Source organism: Xyrauchen texanus, chromosome 32 (assembly GCF_025860055.1).
Source record: "Xyrauchen texanus isolate HMW12.3.18 chromosome 32, RBS_HiC_50CHRs, whole genome shotgun sequence".
Classification (NCBI taxonomy): Eukaryota; Metazoa; Chordata; class Actinopteri; order Cypriniformes; family Catostomidae; genus Xyrauchen; species Xyrauchen texanus.
Window position 1 is genome coordinate 40,570,533 of NC_068307.1, and position 14,247 is coordinate 40,584,779.

Consider the following 14,247-nt stretch of genomic DNA (forward strand, 5'->3'; position numbering starts at 1 on the left):
CAGTCTCCTTCGGATCTGTTAGCGTGCTCTGTGGAACAAGGAGAAATCTCGGCTAATCCAGCGAGATGAAGATCGTATGGCCAAAGTTCAGGTACATGCATAACATCCTTGGGCAACGAGGCTGCAACTAAACACTGCGCTTACTGCCACTGCAGCACATAGGCAGAACTGGAGTTGGATTTATCAGGTTTTGGTATCCTCAGGATTTGCATCCCAAAGTTGAGACCGGGAAACAAAACAATAAAATATTAGCATAGATACCATTCACTTTAATGCAGAGTTATAGAATATGAGAAGTGTTTCTGGTTCTGTCAGACCTGACTAATGCAGCATAACTATGATTTGAAATATAAATTAGGTGTATTTCTGGTTGGAGAGATGAGACTTTATTCTAGACTTAAACTGAGAGTGTGTTTCTGAGTCCAGAACAATGCTAAGGAGACTACTCTATAGTTTAAGAGCCAAATAAGAAAAAAGATCCATCTCCTTTTGTGGATTTCGATATTCTAGGTATTATTAACAGGACAGATTTGTTGTGATAGTAGTGAACAAGATGGATTATAACATGACAGGAGGTCGCTTAAATACTGTGGAGCTAGATCATTCAAGGCTTTGTAAGTAATTAACAGATGTTTAAAATGTATATGAATTTTAACAGGTAGCCTATGTAGTAATGATAAACTGGGGCTGATATGATCATATTTCTTGGTTATAGTAGCTGTTGCATTTTTAACCAATTGAACTTTATTTATTGAACCTGTAAGACATCCTTTCAGAAGTCCATTACAAAAATCTATCTAGAGGTCATGAATGCATTAATTAGATTTCCGGTATGTCATAACTTGGCAATATTTCTGAGGTGGAGGAATACTGTTCTACATACATTTGAAGTTTGATTTTCAAAAGACAGATTGCTGTCAAATATAACACCAAAGTTCTTCACTGTAGAACACGAAGTAACAGTACTGCCCTGCAAAAGCAAAAGACCTTAACTCACTAGAGTGTGAAACTGAGAAAAATGACTTTAAAGTTTCTGTTTTGTCCAGACAAAAGTATTATAGGTAGGACTCCCAAAATTTCACAACTAGTTGCTATACAGAAGAAATGTTTGTATGCAAAAAATCTTGAGCTCAAAATTGACCTTTGACCCTTGTTTGGCAGTTAATGTACTCTGCCTTTGTATCATGTGCCAAAAATCAGGAGTCATGCAAAGGCAAAAGGCCGTAACTGACATATAATCAATATTTACTTGCTGTTCACCATACTTACATCCATTATAAGAACACCTAACCAAGGTCTAGTCATCATGGTATTTGTTTTAAATTATATAGGGGACCTTTGGTTGTTCCTATTTAGTGCTATAATGATCAGGATAGTGCGGCAACACTAACACAGTTAAACAGTATAACAGATAAGGAATACTGTTCTACATACATTTGAAGTTTGATTTTCAAAAGACAGATTGCTGTCAAATATAACACCAAAGTTCTTCACTGTAGAACACGAAGTAACAGTACTGCCCTGCAAAAGCAAAAGACCTTAACTCACTAGAGTGTGAAACTGAGAAAAATGACTTTAAAGTTTCTGTTTTGTCCAGACAAAAGTATTATAGGTAGGACTCCCAAAATTTCACAACTAGTTGCTATACAGAAGAAATGTTTGTATGCAAAAAATCTTGAGCTCAAAATTGACCTTTGACCCTTGTTTGGCAGTTAATGTACTCTGCCTTTGTATCATGTGCCAAAAATCAGGAGTCATGCAAAGGCAAAAGGCCGTAACTGACATATAATCAATATTTACTTGCTGTTCACCATACTTACATCCATTATAAGAACACCTAACCAAGGTCTAGTCATCATGGTATTTGTTTTAAATTATATAGAAGACCTTTGGTTGTTCCTATTTAGTGCTATAATGATCAGGATAGTGCGGCAACACTAACACAGTTAAACAGTATAACAGATAAGTTACTTTGCAGTACAGTATGTACAGTATGAATAAATACAATAAATATTTTCCCAATAAAGATAATTTAATTATAATTGAATACAAAGGTATATGTATTTAAATGCAAGATATAGAGTAATAATTAATTAAACATTGGACCAATACATTAGAGATTAGAGACTGCTCATTCCAAGTTTTTTACTGCTCCAAATAAAATCTTACTGAAAGCTAATTTTTTGAGATATCAACCTAAAATTTGAAACACAACTTGTCCATAGGTATATATGACAAAGCATTCTTGAAATACAACCATTTAAGTTTGGATAGTGATTTTCATGTCTATGTGAAAAAAGGGGGAGGGGTGACAGTTAAAGGGTTAAGGGCCACCAAACTGCTCAAGATGCTCAGTCAACGAACTTGACTTGGATTACTACTTTTTAATTCTGAGATAATATAGACAGAGTATACCGAAAAAAAGTTGGAATTACTTTTACTATTTAGGTTAGCCTACTTTGTACGGACGTTAGCGATAACTAGCTGTAAAATCTGACGTGAACACCTGCAAGAAGGAAATATGGCTCAAACACGTATGGATTGTTGTGGATACAGCAGATGACGTGCATTGCTATGGATTATATCTTTTATGGATTATATCGGATTGCATGGAAAGGTAGGATGCCTCTGTATTTAATATTTGGTTTTCAGCATCTGATGTGAGGCGAGTGTCAGCGTCAACGTTAGCGCTAATTTACGTGACACCGATTAAATTTAGCTAGCTCCGGGCTGTCACTGACATTGACAGATCTGAACCATCGCCCTATCACATCGCTATCACAGAGTAATAATACAAACAAGCAGTCGGCAGTCTACACTTTATTTCAAAGATGTGTCGTGTGTATGTTACGCGGTTTGGTGACAATAAAAGAGCGGTAATCTTTGACAGTATGACAAAGCCAGAGTACAGTAACATCACAGCGGCACCGTAACATCTCTCTTGATGCCAGGCGAAACAAAGTCATAACACCTTAAACTCAACTTCAGCGTGCCGGAACAAAGGCTAAGAGCCGTAACAACTGTTACGGCGTTCTGCTGTGATTTCTCGTAGGGTTTTGGATGTTACGGTTGTCATAGCCCTTTAATTTCTCGTTAAAACAATCAAATTGACTCACGATATTTATTCACATGATAAAGGAGGTCTTGAATACCCCAAAAATGACATTAACTCATTTTTGACCAAACATGATGTTACGGCGTTTTGCCTTTGTAGGGCAGAGTACATCCATCGAGAGTCAAATTATATTTCATCTGCTTATTTTTAGAAGTTTTTGGTCCAATAATTAATACCTCTGTTTTGTCAATTGAGTAGAAGGAAATTTCTAGCCATTGTTGGGCCTCATGTATTCAGATACAAGACAAAGGCTGGCCTAACACAGTCGTAAAGCCTGATTGAGGCCCACAGAAACAAAGACCGCCGAGCAATCTTCATCCGTTTGCCTGCAGAAGTGAAGAAAGATGAATCCCCTTCCCTCTTCGAACAAGTTGACGTCACTAAATTCTCCGCCAGCCCGCCGAGAATCAGCAGCCGTACTGCCCGGAAACGGCCTCCCGTCATCACCCGAGCAAAAACAATAAGCTAGCGTTAAGTCTAATCAAGGTTTAATACATTTTAATAATGAATTATTATCTTTGATAATCATTAATATTCTATTGAATTTGATTGTTGATTTAAAGGATTAAAAAGCTAACATTGATTTTAATCAAAGTTCTATTGATTTTAATAATTGATAATTATCTATGATAATTATTAATTATTGCTAATAACCAAACCCGCTCCTAAACTGTGAGCCCTACACCATCTAATCTTTGATATAATCAAAACACTTTCTTTAATCGAAGGGGGGCGATGCTATATAGAGTGCTAGAGAAGACTATCTACAGTGCTGTGGAAATGTATTTGCCCCCATCCTGATTTCTTCTGTTTTTGTGTATATCTCATACTAAATTGTTTAAAAAATGTAAACAAAATCTAACATAAAAAAAGGTAGTCTGAGTAAACACACAATACAGTTTTTATAAGGTAATGTTATTTATTGAAGCAAAAAATGTATCCAACACCAACACTGTGTGAAAAAGTGTTTGCCCTTTTTTACTAAATCCACAAATCTATGAAATTGCATTCATAATAGGGACACATCCAGACCTGATTTCTGCCAGCCCTGTTCAATAAAATCAACACCTAAATAGAACTTTTTAAGCTGCATGAAGTTGACTAAAAGGTCTCACCCAGTATCACACTGTGCCAAGGTCGAAAGAAATTCCAGAAATGGTGAGGATAAAGGTGATTTGAAATACATCAGTCTGGGAAGAGTTACAAAGCTATTTCAAAGGCTTTGGGACTTCAAAGAACTGCAGTGAGAGCCATCATCTCCAAATGGAGAAAACTTGGTACAGTAATGAACATTCCCAGAAGTGGACAACCTTCCAAAATTCCTCCAAGAGCACAGATATGACTCATCCAGGAAGCCAAGGACAGCATCCAAGGAACTGCAGGCCTCTCTCGCATCAATAAAGGTCACTGTTCATGACTCCACTGTCAGAAAGACACTGGACAAAAATGGCATCCATGGAAGAGTGGTGAGCCGAAAACCACTGCTAACTTAGAAGAACATTTAAGACTCATCTGAATTTTGCCCAAAACACACCTTGATGATCCTCAAAGATTTATGGAGAATGTTCTGTGGACTGATGAGTCAAAAATTGAACTGTTTGGAAGACTGGGTTCCTGTTTTGTTAATTAAATTAAAGTTTTGGAGTGGCCTAGTCAGAGTCCTTACTTGCACCCGATTGAGATGCTGTTGCAGGACCTTAAACGGGCAGTTCATGCTCGATAACCCTCCAATGTGGCTGAACTAAAGCAGTTCTGCAAAGGAGAGTGGTCCAAAATTCCACCAGCGTTGTGAAAGACTGATCTCCAGTTATCGGAAGCATTTGTTTGCGGTTGTAGCTGCTAAAGGTGGCACAACCAGCTATTAAGTTTGAGGGGGCAGATCATTTTTCCAAAAAATTGTGTTTACTTAGGTTGCCTTTGTTGTAGTTTTTTATCTCTTTTGAAGATCTAAAACAATTTAGAATGAAAATTACACAAAAACAGGAGAAATCAGGATGTGAGCAAATACTTTTCCACAGCACTTCTGAACTTTTTGGCTTATGGAGTATTTGAGACAAATCTGGAAGATTATGTAGGTTATTAGTAATCTTTAGTGGCTTTAAATGCAACATACAAGAGACAAGGTAATGACCTGAGATGTCATTGCTCCGTGGTAAAATTGAAAAAAATCTCATCAACATCAACTCCATATGACAGAATCAAGTTTGCCAACCAGTATATCAAAAAAGGTTTTTGAAAGATTGTACACCCTAGCTTTAAGTGAGTACTATTCGGCTGGTCATGTGATTCTAAAGTGGCAGCCCCCATGTACTCTCTCCATGTAGAATAACTGCTTTTATAAGGTTACTGTTCTGAGTCTTCATTTTAATGTGAGTGGTCATGATATCCTACATGCATTGCAAAATTACAATTAATGTCTTTAGGAGACATTTAACAGTTCTGTGGAGGAAAATGCTTTGTTGATGAGATAGGTCAACAGAGAATGGCCAGATTTGTTCAAACTGACAGAATGGCTACGGTAACTCAGATAAACCGTCTGTACAATTGTAGTGAGCAGAATTGCATCTCAGAATGCACAACATGTCGAATCTTGAGGCGGATGGGCTACAACAGCAGAAGACTACGTTGGGTTCCACTTCTGTCAGCCAAGAACAAAAAACTGAGGCTGCAGTGGGCCTACCATTTATGTACCTCAGCAGAAATCAAGAATTGTCAGACTAGGCGATGTTTGTCCAATCATCTACTGTCCAGTTTTGTGAGCCTGTGCCCAGTGTAGCCTCAGTTTCCTGCGTTCGACATATTTTAATTTCATAGCATCATTGTAACGCATATTTATTTGGGCTACTGTCATCTTGGACCAGTCCGGCCATTCCTCTGACCTCTGCCATTAAAAAGCTGTTTTCACTCACAGAACTGCCGCTCGCTGGTTGTTTTTTGTTTTTCTCAGCGTTCTCTTTACACCCTATAGACTGTTGTGTGTGAAAATCCCAGGAGATCAGCAGTTACAGAAATAGTCAAAACAACCCATCAGGCACCAACAATCATGCCACGGTCAAAATCACGGTTGATATCACATTTTCTCCCGATTCTGATGGTTGATGCAACTGAACTGAAGCTCCTGACCCATGATTTTATACATTACGCTGCTGCCACATAATTGGCTGATTAGATAATTGCATGAATAAGATTTACAGGTGTAACTAAAAAAAGTAGCCAGTGAGTGTGTAATAATGGTAGTAATAATAATATAATTATATTTGTAACTATCTGCAAATTTTCAGAAAAGAATATAAGGCCCTGCCTGTTACAGTACACTTCAACTACATCTAGAACTGCAGCTTTGAAAAGTTATCTGCGTTTCTGTTATTTTCTTCAATCTCTTTCTCTTATTGAGAGTGAACTTGTGTAAATATATAAAATAAACTTTTACTTTTCATGCTTTTGGACTGAAGTATATGCTCTTCATGCTGCAGGTACCACGAATCTTCCTGTGGCTGATGGTGGAACTGGCAATCATCGGCTCTGACATGCAGGAAGTCATTGGCTGTGCCATCGCTCTCAATCTGCTGTCTGTTGGACGGTACATCCTCTATATCACAGTTACATAGATCAAACGGCACTTGTTATTAGGGCCCAAGCCTTGAAAAGGCAAAGGCCCTATTGTTTTCCATAGGATTATTATTATTATTATTATTATTAGGGCCCAAGCCTTGAAAAGGCAAAGGCCCTATTGTTTTCGTTAGAATTATTATTATTTTATTTAATTTTTTTGCAACTTTTGGGGCACTTTTGGGGCTCTTAACGTGCTCGAAAACCCTTGAAACTTTGCACACGGGTCAGAACCCGCGGCCATTAGGGCCGGGCTGAAGCTGGTACCCGGGCATGGCAGGGGGGCTCGACAGCACCCCCTGGAACAGGGTCTGAAATCTTGGTCCATAAATCAAACACGCTTGCATGTAATAATATGAAACTCGGTACACATATAGATCTCATCGTTTCATATATCCTTCATACTTTTACTTTTTACCTTAGGCCAACTGGAAATCGTCTATTTAGGGTTTTTTGGAAAACGCATGCAATGGAATTTGAAATACTCCTCCTAGAGAATTCCACCAATTGCCATGAAACTCGGTCAGCATGAAGTCAAGACATTGAGGATGAAAAATAGTCAGCGGATTTTTGATATCTCAAACTGTTTGGCCGTGGCGAGGAAACGAAATGATGGCGCGAAAAGAGAAACAGGAAGTGTGTTATAACTTCTGCATACATTAATTGATCTCGATGAAACTTCAGCAGTGTGTTCGCTGTAAGAGGCCAATCACATGGATGTGACTATTGTGAGTCAAAGTTATAGCGCCATCAACTGGCAGAAGGAAGTGTCACTTTCAAAATGCTTTGAAATCACACTCTTATTTTTACCTGATTTACTTAAAACTTTAGGTGTATAATGTAAACACACGGCAGATGTAGACATGTGAAAGGATTATTGATATCTTAGATACTGTTGCCGCGGCAATGCTTCAAACTTGAATATTATTTTTTGATGCTTTTGAGACTCTTAACATACTTGAAATTGCATGAAACTCAACAGACACATCACATTTATTAGCCAGTAGACATGTGCAAAGTTTCAGAAACGGGCGTGGTGCAGTGGCTCAGTAGCGCCACATTTTGACAAAAGTGGGGGGGTTGGTTTTATACTTTGACCCACAGTCACAAACCTCAGTAATTATATTGTTCATACTCATCGAGCCGGACAACTTTCTAATTTACAGTCATTAGCTCAGACCAAAAGAAAGTCAGATATTTTGGTTTGAATGTGGATGTTTTGGAGAATTTTCTCTCCCTCTCTCACTGACCCTACGTCTCTTTGTGTCTGTGGGGAGGGGGATGATTTGGCTGTTGAGTGAGAATGCTTTTATTTTTGTTTTTCAAGGTTTTGGGGCCCTTAACGTGCTTGAAAACTCTTGAAACTTTGCACACAGGTCAGAACCCGCGGCCATCAGGGCCGGGCTGAAGATGGTACCCGGGCGTGGCAGGGGGGCTCGACAGCGCCCCCTGGAATGGGATTCGAACACTTGTCCATATATCAAACATGCTTGCATGTAATAATATGAAACTCGGTACACTTATAGATCTCATCGGGCCGAACAACTTTCGTGCTCTAAGTTTTACGCCAGCCCAACAGAAAGTCTGCTATTATGGGTTGTTTGGAAACACATGCTCTGGAATTATATATATTCCTCCTAGATAATTAATCCAATCGCCACCAAACTCGGTCAGCATGAAGTCAAGGCATTAAGGATGCTACATTGCGGACGGATTTTTGATATCTTGAACGTTTTGGCCGTGGCGAGTAAATTAACTTATGACCAAAAAAGGACACATAAAGTGTGTTATAACTTAGCTCTATCTACAGTTACAAAACTCGGCGTGTATATTGTTCTTGTCAAGCCGAACAACTTTCTAATGTCATTAGCTCCGACCAACAGAAAGTCAGATATTGTGGTTTGAATGTGGATTTCTTGGAATTTTTCTCTCTGTGTCTCTCTCTGACAGAGTGCCCCCTGCCATTCTGTGTGTGTGTGTGTGGGGAGGGAGGGGGAGGGAATTTCTCTGTTGGAACTTTGAAGCTCCAAAAAGCACTTAAAGGGAGCATAAAAGCAATCCATATGACTCCATTGGTATAATACTTTGACCTACAGTCACAAAACTCAGTAATTATATTGTTCTCATCGAGCCGGACAACTTTCTAATTTACAGTCATTAGCTCAGACCAACAGAAAGTCAGATATTTTGATTTGAATGTGGAACACATTGCAAATGAACTTTGATGCTCCAAAAACCCCATAAAGGGAGCATATAAAGGGAGCATAAAGCAAGGAAGTGTGTTATAACTTCTGCATACATTAACTGATCTCGATGAAACTGCAGCAGTGTGTTCGCTGGAAGAGGCCGATCGCATGGATGTGACTATTGTGAGTCAAAGTTATAGCGCCACCAACTGGCAGAAGGAAGTGTGTCACTTTCAAAATGTTTTGAAATCACCCTCTTATGTCTCAAGTGAACAAACATTTGATAAAGAAATCGGGTATCAATATATTGAATTATTAATTATTGCAGTGATCAACACGGATGCCGCTGTGATGTCCTGTTAAGATGAAAATAAACCGGGTGAGCCATCTCTAAGCGATTATCTTTCTGAAACACGTCACAAAAACTTACAGAAACGTATAACACAAACATGAAACATATGTCTAAAGAAAGTAGGGATGGGCTGATCGATGCTAACATATCAAAACTTCCGAGAATGATGTTGTTTTAGGGTTGTCTCTGACAACACGCGGTCCGCGAGGCGAGATCATTTTTGCTCGCATCTTCACGAAGGTTTGTCGGTTGTATACAATGTTTGCCTGTTTGAACATTCAAGCGATTTTACACTATTCAACTCAACAAATGTGAAAACAACTCAAATACATGTTTGCGAGCAGATTGTGTGACACAGCGAGCCGCGTCGGCGTCTAGCGCACGCACTCTGATGAGAGTTAGCTTCGGCTCCTGCTTAGCGTCGAGCGGACAATTTAATAAAAAAATAAAATAAAAATAGGCTACATTATATATTGGGGAGTCTGTTATGTCTCAAGTGAACAAACAGTTGAGAAAGAAATCTGGTATAATTATATTGAATTCTGGCATTATTCCAGGTGACGTCCTGCCAGGGCCGGACTGGGACACAATTTCAGGCCGGGAAATCCTACACCCATCCAGGCCATCCTATGCACCCCAAAAAATTTAGGAACACGGACAATCTTGTTTTTTTCCCCCCTAAATTACATTTATTTCACAGTATGACCAGAACATAAAAACATAAACAACCAACCTAGAAGTAAAGCAGTCCTAATATCAAATGGGTCTGCACATAACGTACATACAAGCATTTACTCTACAAGTCCAAAGCTGTTTCTACCTCTCTACTTCTCACTCATAAGTGTATATAAAAAAAGGACATTTGTATTACCTTATTAAATGTGTGCATCATCTTTCATGTCAAATTCTTACATTTGATCAATAAATTCAGTTATAATAATAAGACACAATAGGGCTATTACCCATCAAATTAAAAAATGTGCACTGCAATTACAACTGCAATAAATAATGTTATGAGATTGATGTTTTAAATAAATGTTTGAATATAAAAAAAATGCAATACTTCAACATTAAACTAAACCGCCAGTAGGTGGCGGCAAGTGACCGTCTTAATTAGTGAGTCATTCATACAAAAGATTAGATCAAAACGCTAAATCATTCAGTAACAAAACACTGCTGTAGCTTTCCTTTGGAACTATTTTAGTCGGTGAAATAGAACAAAAACAGTTCATATGGTTTGTGTCTAAAATGTAAGTAACTTAATAATAAATATTAACTATGCTACTTGTTTATTGAACAATAAATTCAATGTAACATTTTCAATCGTGATAATATTCAGCAAAACAGCTCCCTTAGCTGTGTTATGTTAAACTAAATCATATGTTATAAATAAAAAAACAACAATTAGAATTTTTACCTCAGTACATTTCTTCTGTGAGTTTTCTGTGTGCACTCATTTGTTTTGATTTCTCCGAGAATGTAACGTTAGACGGGCGCTACCGCTTACATTTGCTAGCAGTTCAATACTAAGTTAACGAAGAAAAAACTACAGTATTTACAGATGAAACTGACCTGCACTTGAAGCCCTGAACAGGTCAGTAATTTTGCAACATTTTGCATGTGGTTGACGAAGAATTTATTTTGACTGTTGCATGTGTAACATTGCTTGATGGTTTACAATCAATGTTTGAAAAATATGATACATGCTTTTTAACTTTAAATGGTAATACCTGTAGTATTATTAAGCAAAATGGACAGTTCGCTATAGTAGATTCTCATGCCCGTAGTAGTACTGGGATGGTTGATGGGGATGGGTTTAGTGTGGTTGTATATTAGAGTTAACTTGTGTCTTGCTAACATTCATGACTCATGAGCTACTAGCTAATGTAATAGGTTAGCTAAAGTCTAGCTAAGGCAATCTATCATGGCCATACAGGCCAATATACTGTACTTATTGGAGACATTACAGGTGAATACAGTCAAATTTGTGTGATGTACTTAACATAATGATAAATAACCTTAAGATATTATATCGTATGCTATGTATTGTGAATACACCCATGTTAAACATAAAAATGTACTTCCATTGCATACCATAGGAACACATAAGCATAAATTATAATTACATTAATAAACCTGTACAAAGACCTCCAGATGAATACTAGCCTTCTGGATTAACACATTTAAGTGCTGCAAAAGATATTGACCGTTGACATCCTATGACATAAAAAATTATTCTACATTTGAATTATCTCATAGATGTGACTATTGTGGTTCACGGTCATAGGCCCTGTCCCAAATGGCACACTTCATATGAATTTTCAGTCTTGTGTACTTATTTCATGTGTCCATTAACTCCATGAGACCGTAGGGTGTCTAATTTTTCATTTTAGGTATCAGAAGGGTGCTCACGCATACTTTGTATTTGATACGTGCCCTCGATGCGCACTTTTGCAGAGCCCACACTGATGCAAGCTCTACAGCACACATCTTCTCGACAGTCAAAGCAAGGTTACGTTATTGCCCATCGTGCACAGCAACCCTAAAGGCACGGGGGTGGCGGTGCCAACGGCTTGGGCCTGACATCGCTGCTCGCAGCTATATTTTAGACTTCTTTTCGTGAAAATTTTGTATTTCAGCTGTTTAGGAATATTTTAGTAGCTGTCAGTGCCATTGACAGTAGTACAATAGTTTTTATAACACAAATTCTTAGATTGTATTTGGGAGGTGGTCAAACATTTGACAATGAAAGAAGAAAAATGAGTTAAAATGAGTTATTTGTAAATGTTCTTTGACTTGTATTCAAACAAAAAACAGTATAAAGAAGAGGTTCTCCAAGTTTTACCAATTTGTTTTTTTTCTGAAATTGATGCCTGCAACACATTCCAAAAAAGTTAAGACTGGGGCGATTTAGGACTAATAACAATCTGACAAGTTGAAATAAGGTTATGTGAATCAGTTGAGGTTAAATTGGTGAGCCAATCGTGTTATATAAGGAGCCTCAGAAAAAAACTTAGTCCTTCAAGAGAAAGTATGGGTCAAGGCTCACCAATTTGCCAACAGATACAGTAAATAATCCAACACTTTGAGAGCAATGTTCCGCAAAGACAAAGTATGATGGCAAGTAGAACAGTGGAACCCTGTTTCCTGGTCCGACAAGTACACATTTAAAATAGTTTTTGGAAAAACTGCTGTCGTGTTCTCCGAGACATAAAAATAATAAAAGTACTCAAATTTAATGGTTCACCATATAGATATAATACATTAAAAAAAAAAGAAATCTAAAAATTATGTAATTATTTACTCACCCTCATGCCCAAACTCGCATAACTTTCTTCTGATGAACACAATCGTAAATATTTTTAAGAATTCATGTTTTTTTTTTTTCATACAATGCATGTCAAAGGGGTCAGAAGCTTTCAAGCTCCAAAAAGGACATGAAGACAGCATAAAGATATGGTTTTATCCATGACTCGAATGGTATAATCCATGTCTTCTGATGTGATTTGATCGGTTTTGGGTGAGGAACAGACTATTCAGTCCTTATAGACAAATTAAATATGTGAAACATGTTAAACACTCTCCCAACTACAACATTATTTAGAACTTTTAACAATTTTAACACACATCAAGTTTTTGTTATTTTTTTTTTCTCCAAAAAATAGACATTTCATTTAAATGAAACACCATTGTTGAAAAAAGGAGCTTGTTCTTGGAAAAGCTACACTATTGTGAAAACAGTTTGGCTCGTCAGGGTAAAAATTTAGTATTTATTATAATATAAATATTTTGCTTATTGTAACAACTCCCACTTCACACTAAACATTGTGGTGATTTTGTGAATGAATGTAATGTGTGACTTGAATTTGCAGTTTTACTGCAGCAGTACATGCAGTGGTAAAGGACATTTTGGTCTGCTGCCTACTGAACATTAATAGCTTTCCTACACTGGGATTTTGAAGTTTATTTTACTGTTGAGGTGCGTATCTGCACTACCATGATCGCTCTCAAATTGCACATGGGCGTACATAAACAGCAACTCTTGTCGGTCAGACAGCGTGCTGGCACCAAACAGAGTAGATACTAACGGTACTGCAAAAAACATGGTATTATTACATCTTTTTCATTTTAGTATTGAGTTACCTTTGACATCCCTATTTTTGGGCTATTCGTCTCTTTTAAAAGTTATTTGTGTTTGACAATATCCTTATAATTGTATATTATATTGACTCTATTCTCTGTACTTCAAGTGTTAAACTAGCGGGTCTCATTTCCATTCTTATCATTTTTGGTTTTAATCGTCTTGCTATTTTGAATAAGCCATCATAACAATGTGTCCATGATCAGATGTACTGCTGCATCAGTGCCATTATTTGAAAAAATATATTTAATTTGGACAACATGTGATCAAATATGTGTGCCTTAATACTGCTAGTTAAAGTTTGGAACACTCTAGGGTAGCTGAACTGTGGCCAGAATAGGCTTAACCCTTGAATGCAAAAGTGGGTAAAAACTCTACTTCTACTTTTGTTCTACTTTTTGACCATCATTTTTATGTGAAGTGGTCTTTTGATCTGCCCCCTGAGTTATTTCTAAAGTAACTTGTCTTCTATCATGTAAACCTAACTTTTTTTTAAATGTATTTTAATGTTTTTTACATTATAAGATAATTTGCATCACTACCCCTAGAATGCATATGTGTTTCCTCTGGGTTTCAATGCATTTAACACTGGGATTACTCTTGTAATAAATTTATTTATTATGTAATTAAATATATGTGAAATACCATGTTCACATTTATATTTATGTGTAGTATGCAAGTATTGAAAGTTTTATTCAGCCAAAGTTTTTACCATTACAGGTACAGTCCTCATGGAACAGCCTGAGGTTAGATGAATAGTTCACAGCAAGGGCACAATGGTCAGCTCCTGGAACACTTTGTGTGTTTGAACCTGCTACTTATATTTTCTCATTACCCTTTACCA

At 37.3% G+C, this 14,247-nt stretch overlaps 1 protein-coding gene across 1 annotated transcript in view; it reads left to right on the plus strand.

Annotated features, from left to right (window-relative positions):
- The window catches only part of slc11a2 (solute carrier family 11 member 2), a 227,013-nt gene that overhangs the window by 147,455 nt on the left and 65,311 nt on the right, over positions 1-14,247 (plus strand). Inside the window, exon 6 of the mRNA XM_052101452.1 lies at positions 6,589-6,695. Within this exon, the coding sequence (XP_051957412.1) occupies positions 6,589-6,695 (107 nt within the window). The remainder of the gene's footprint in view (positions 1-6,588; positions 6,696-14,247) is intronic.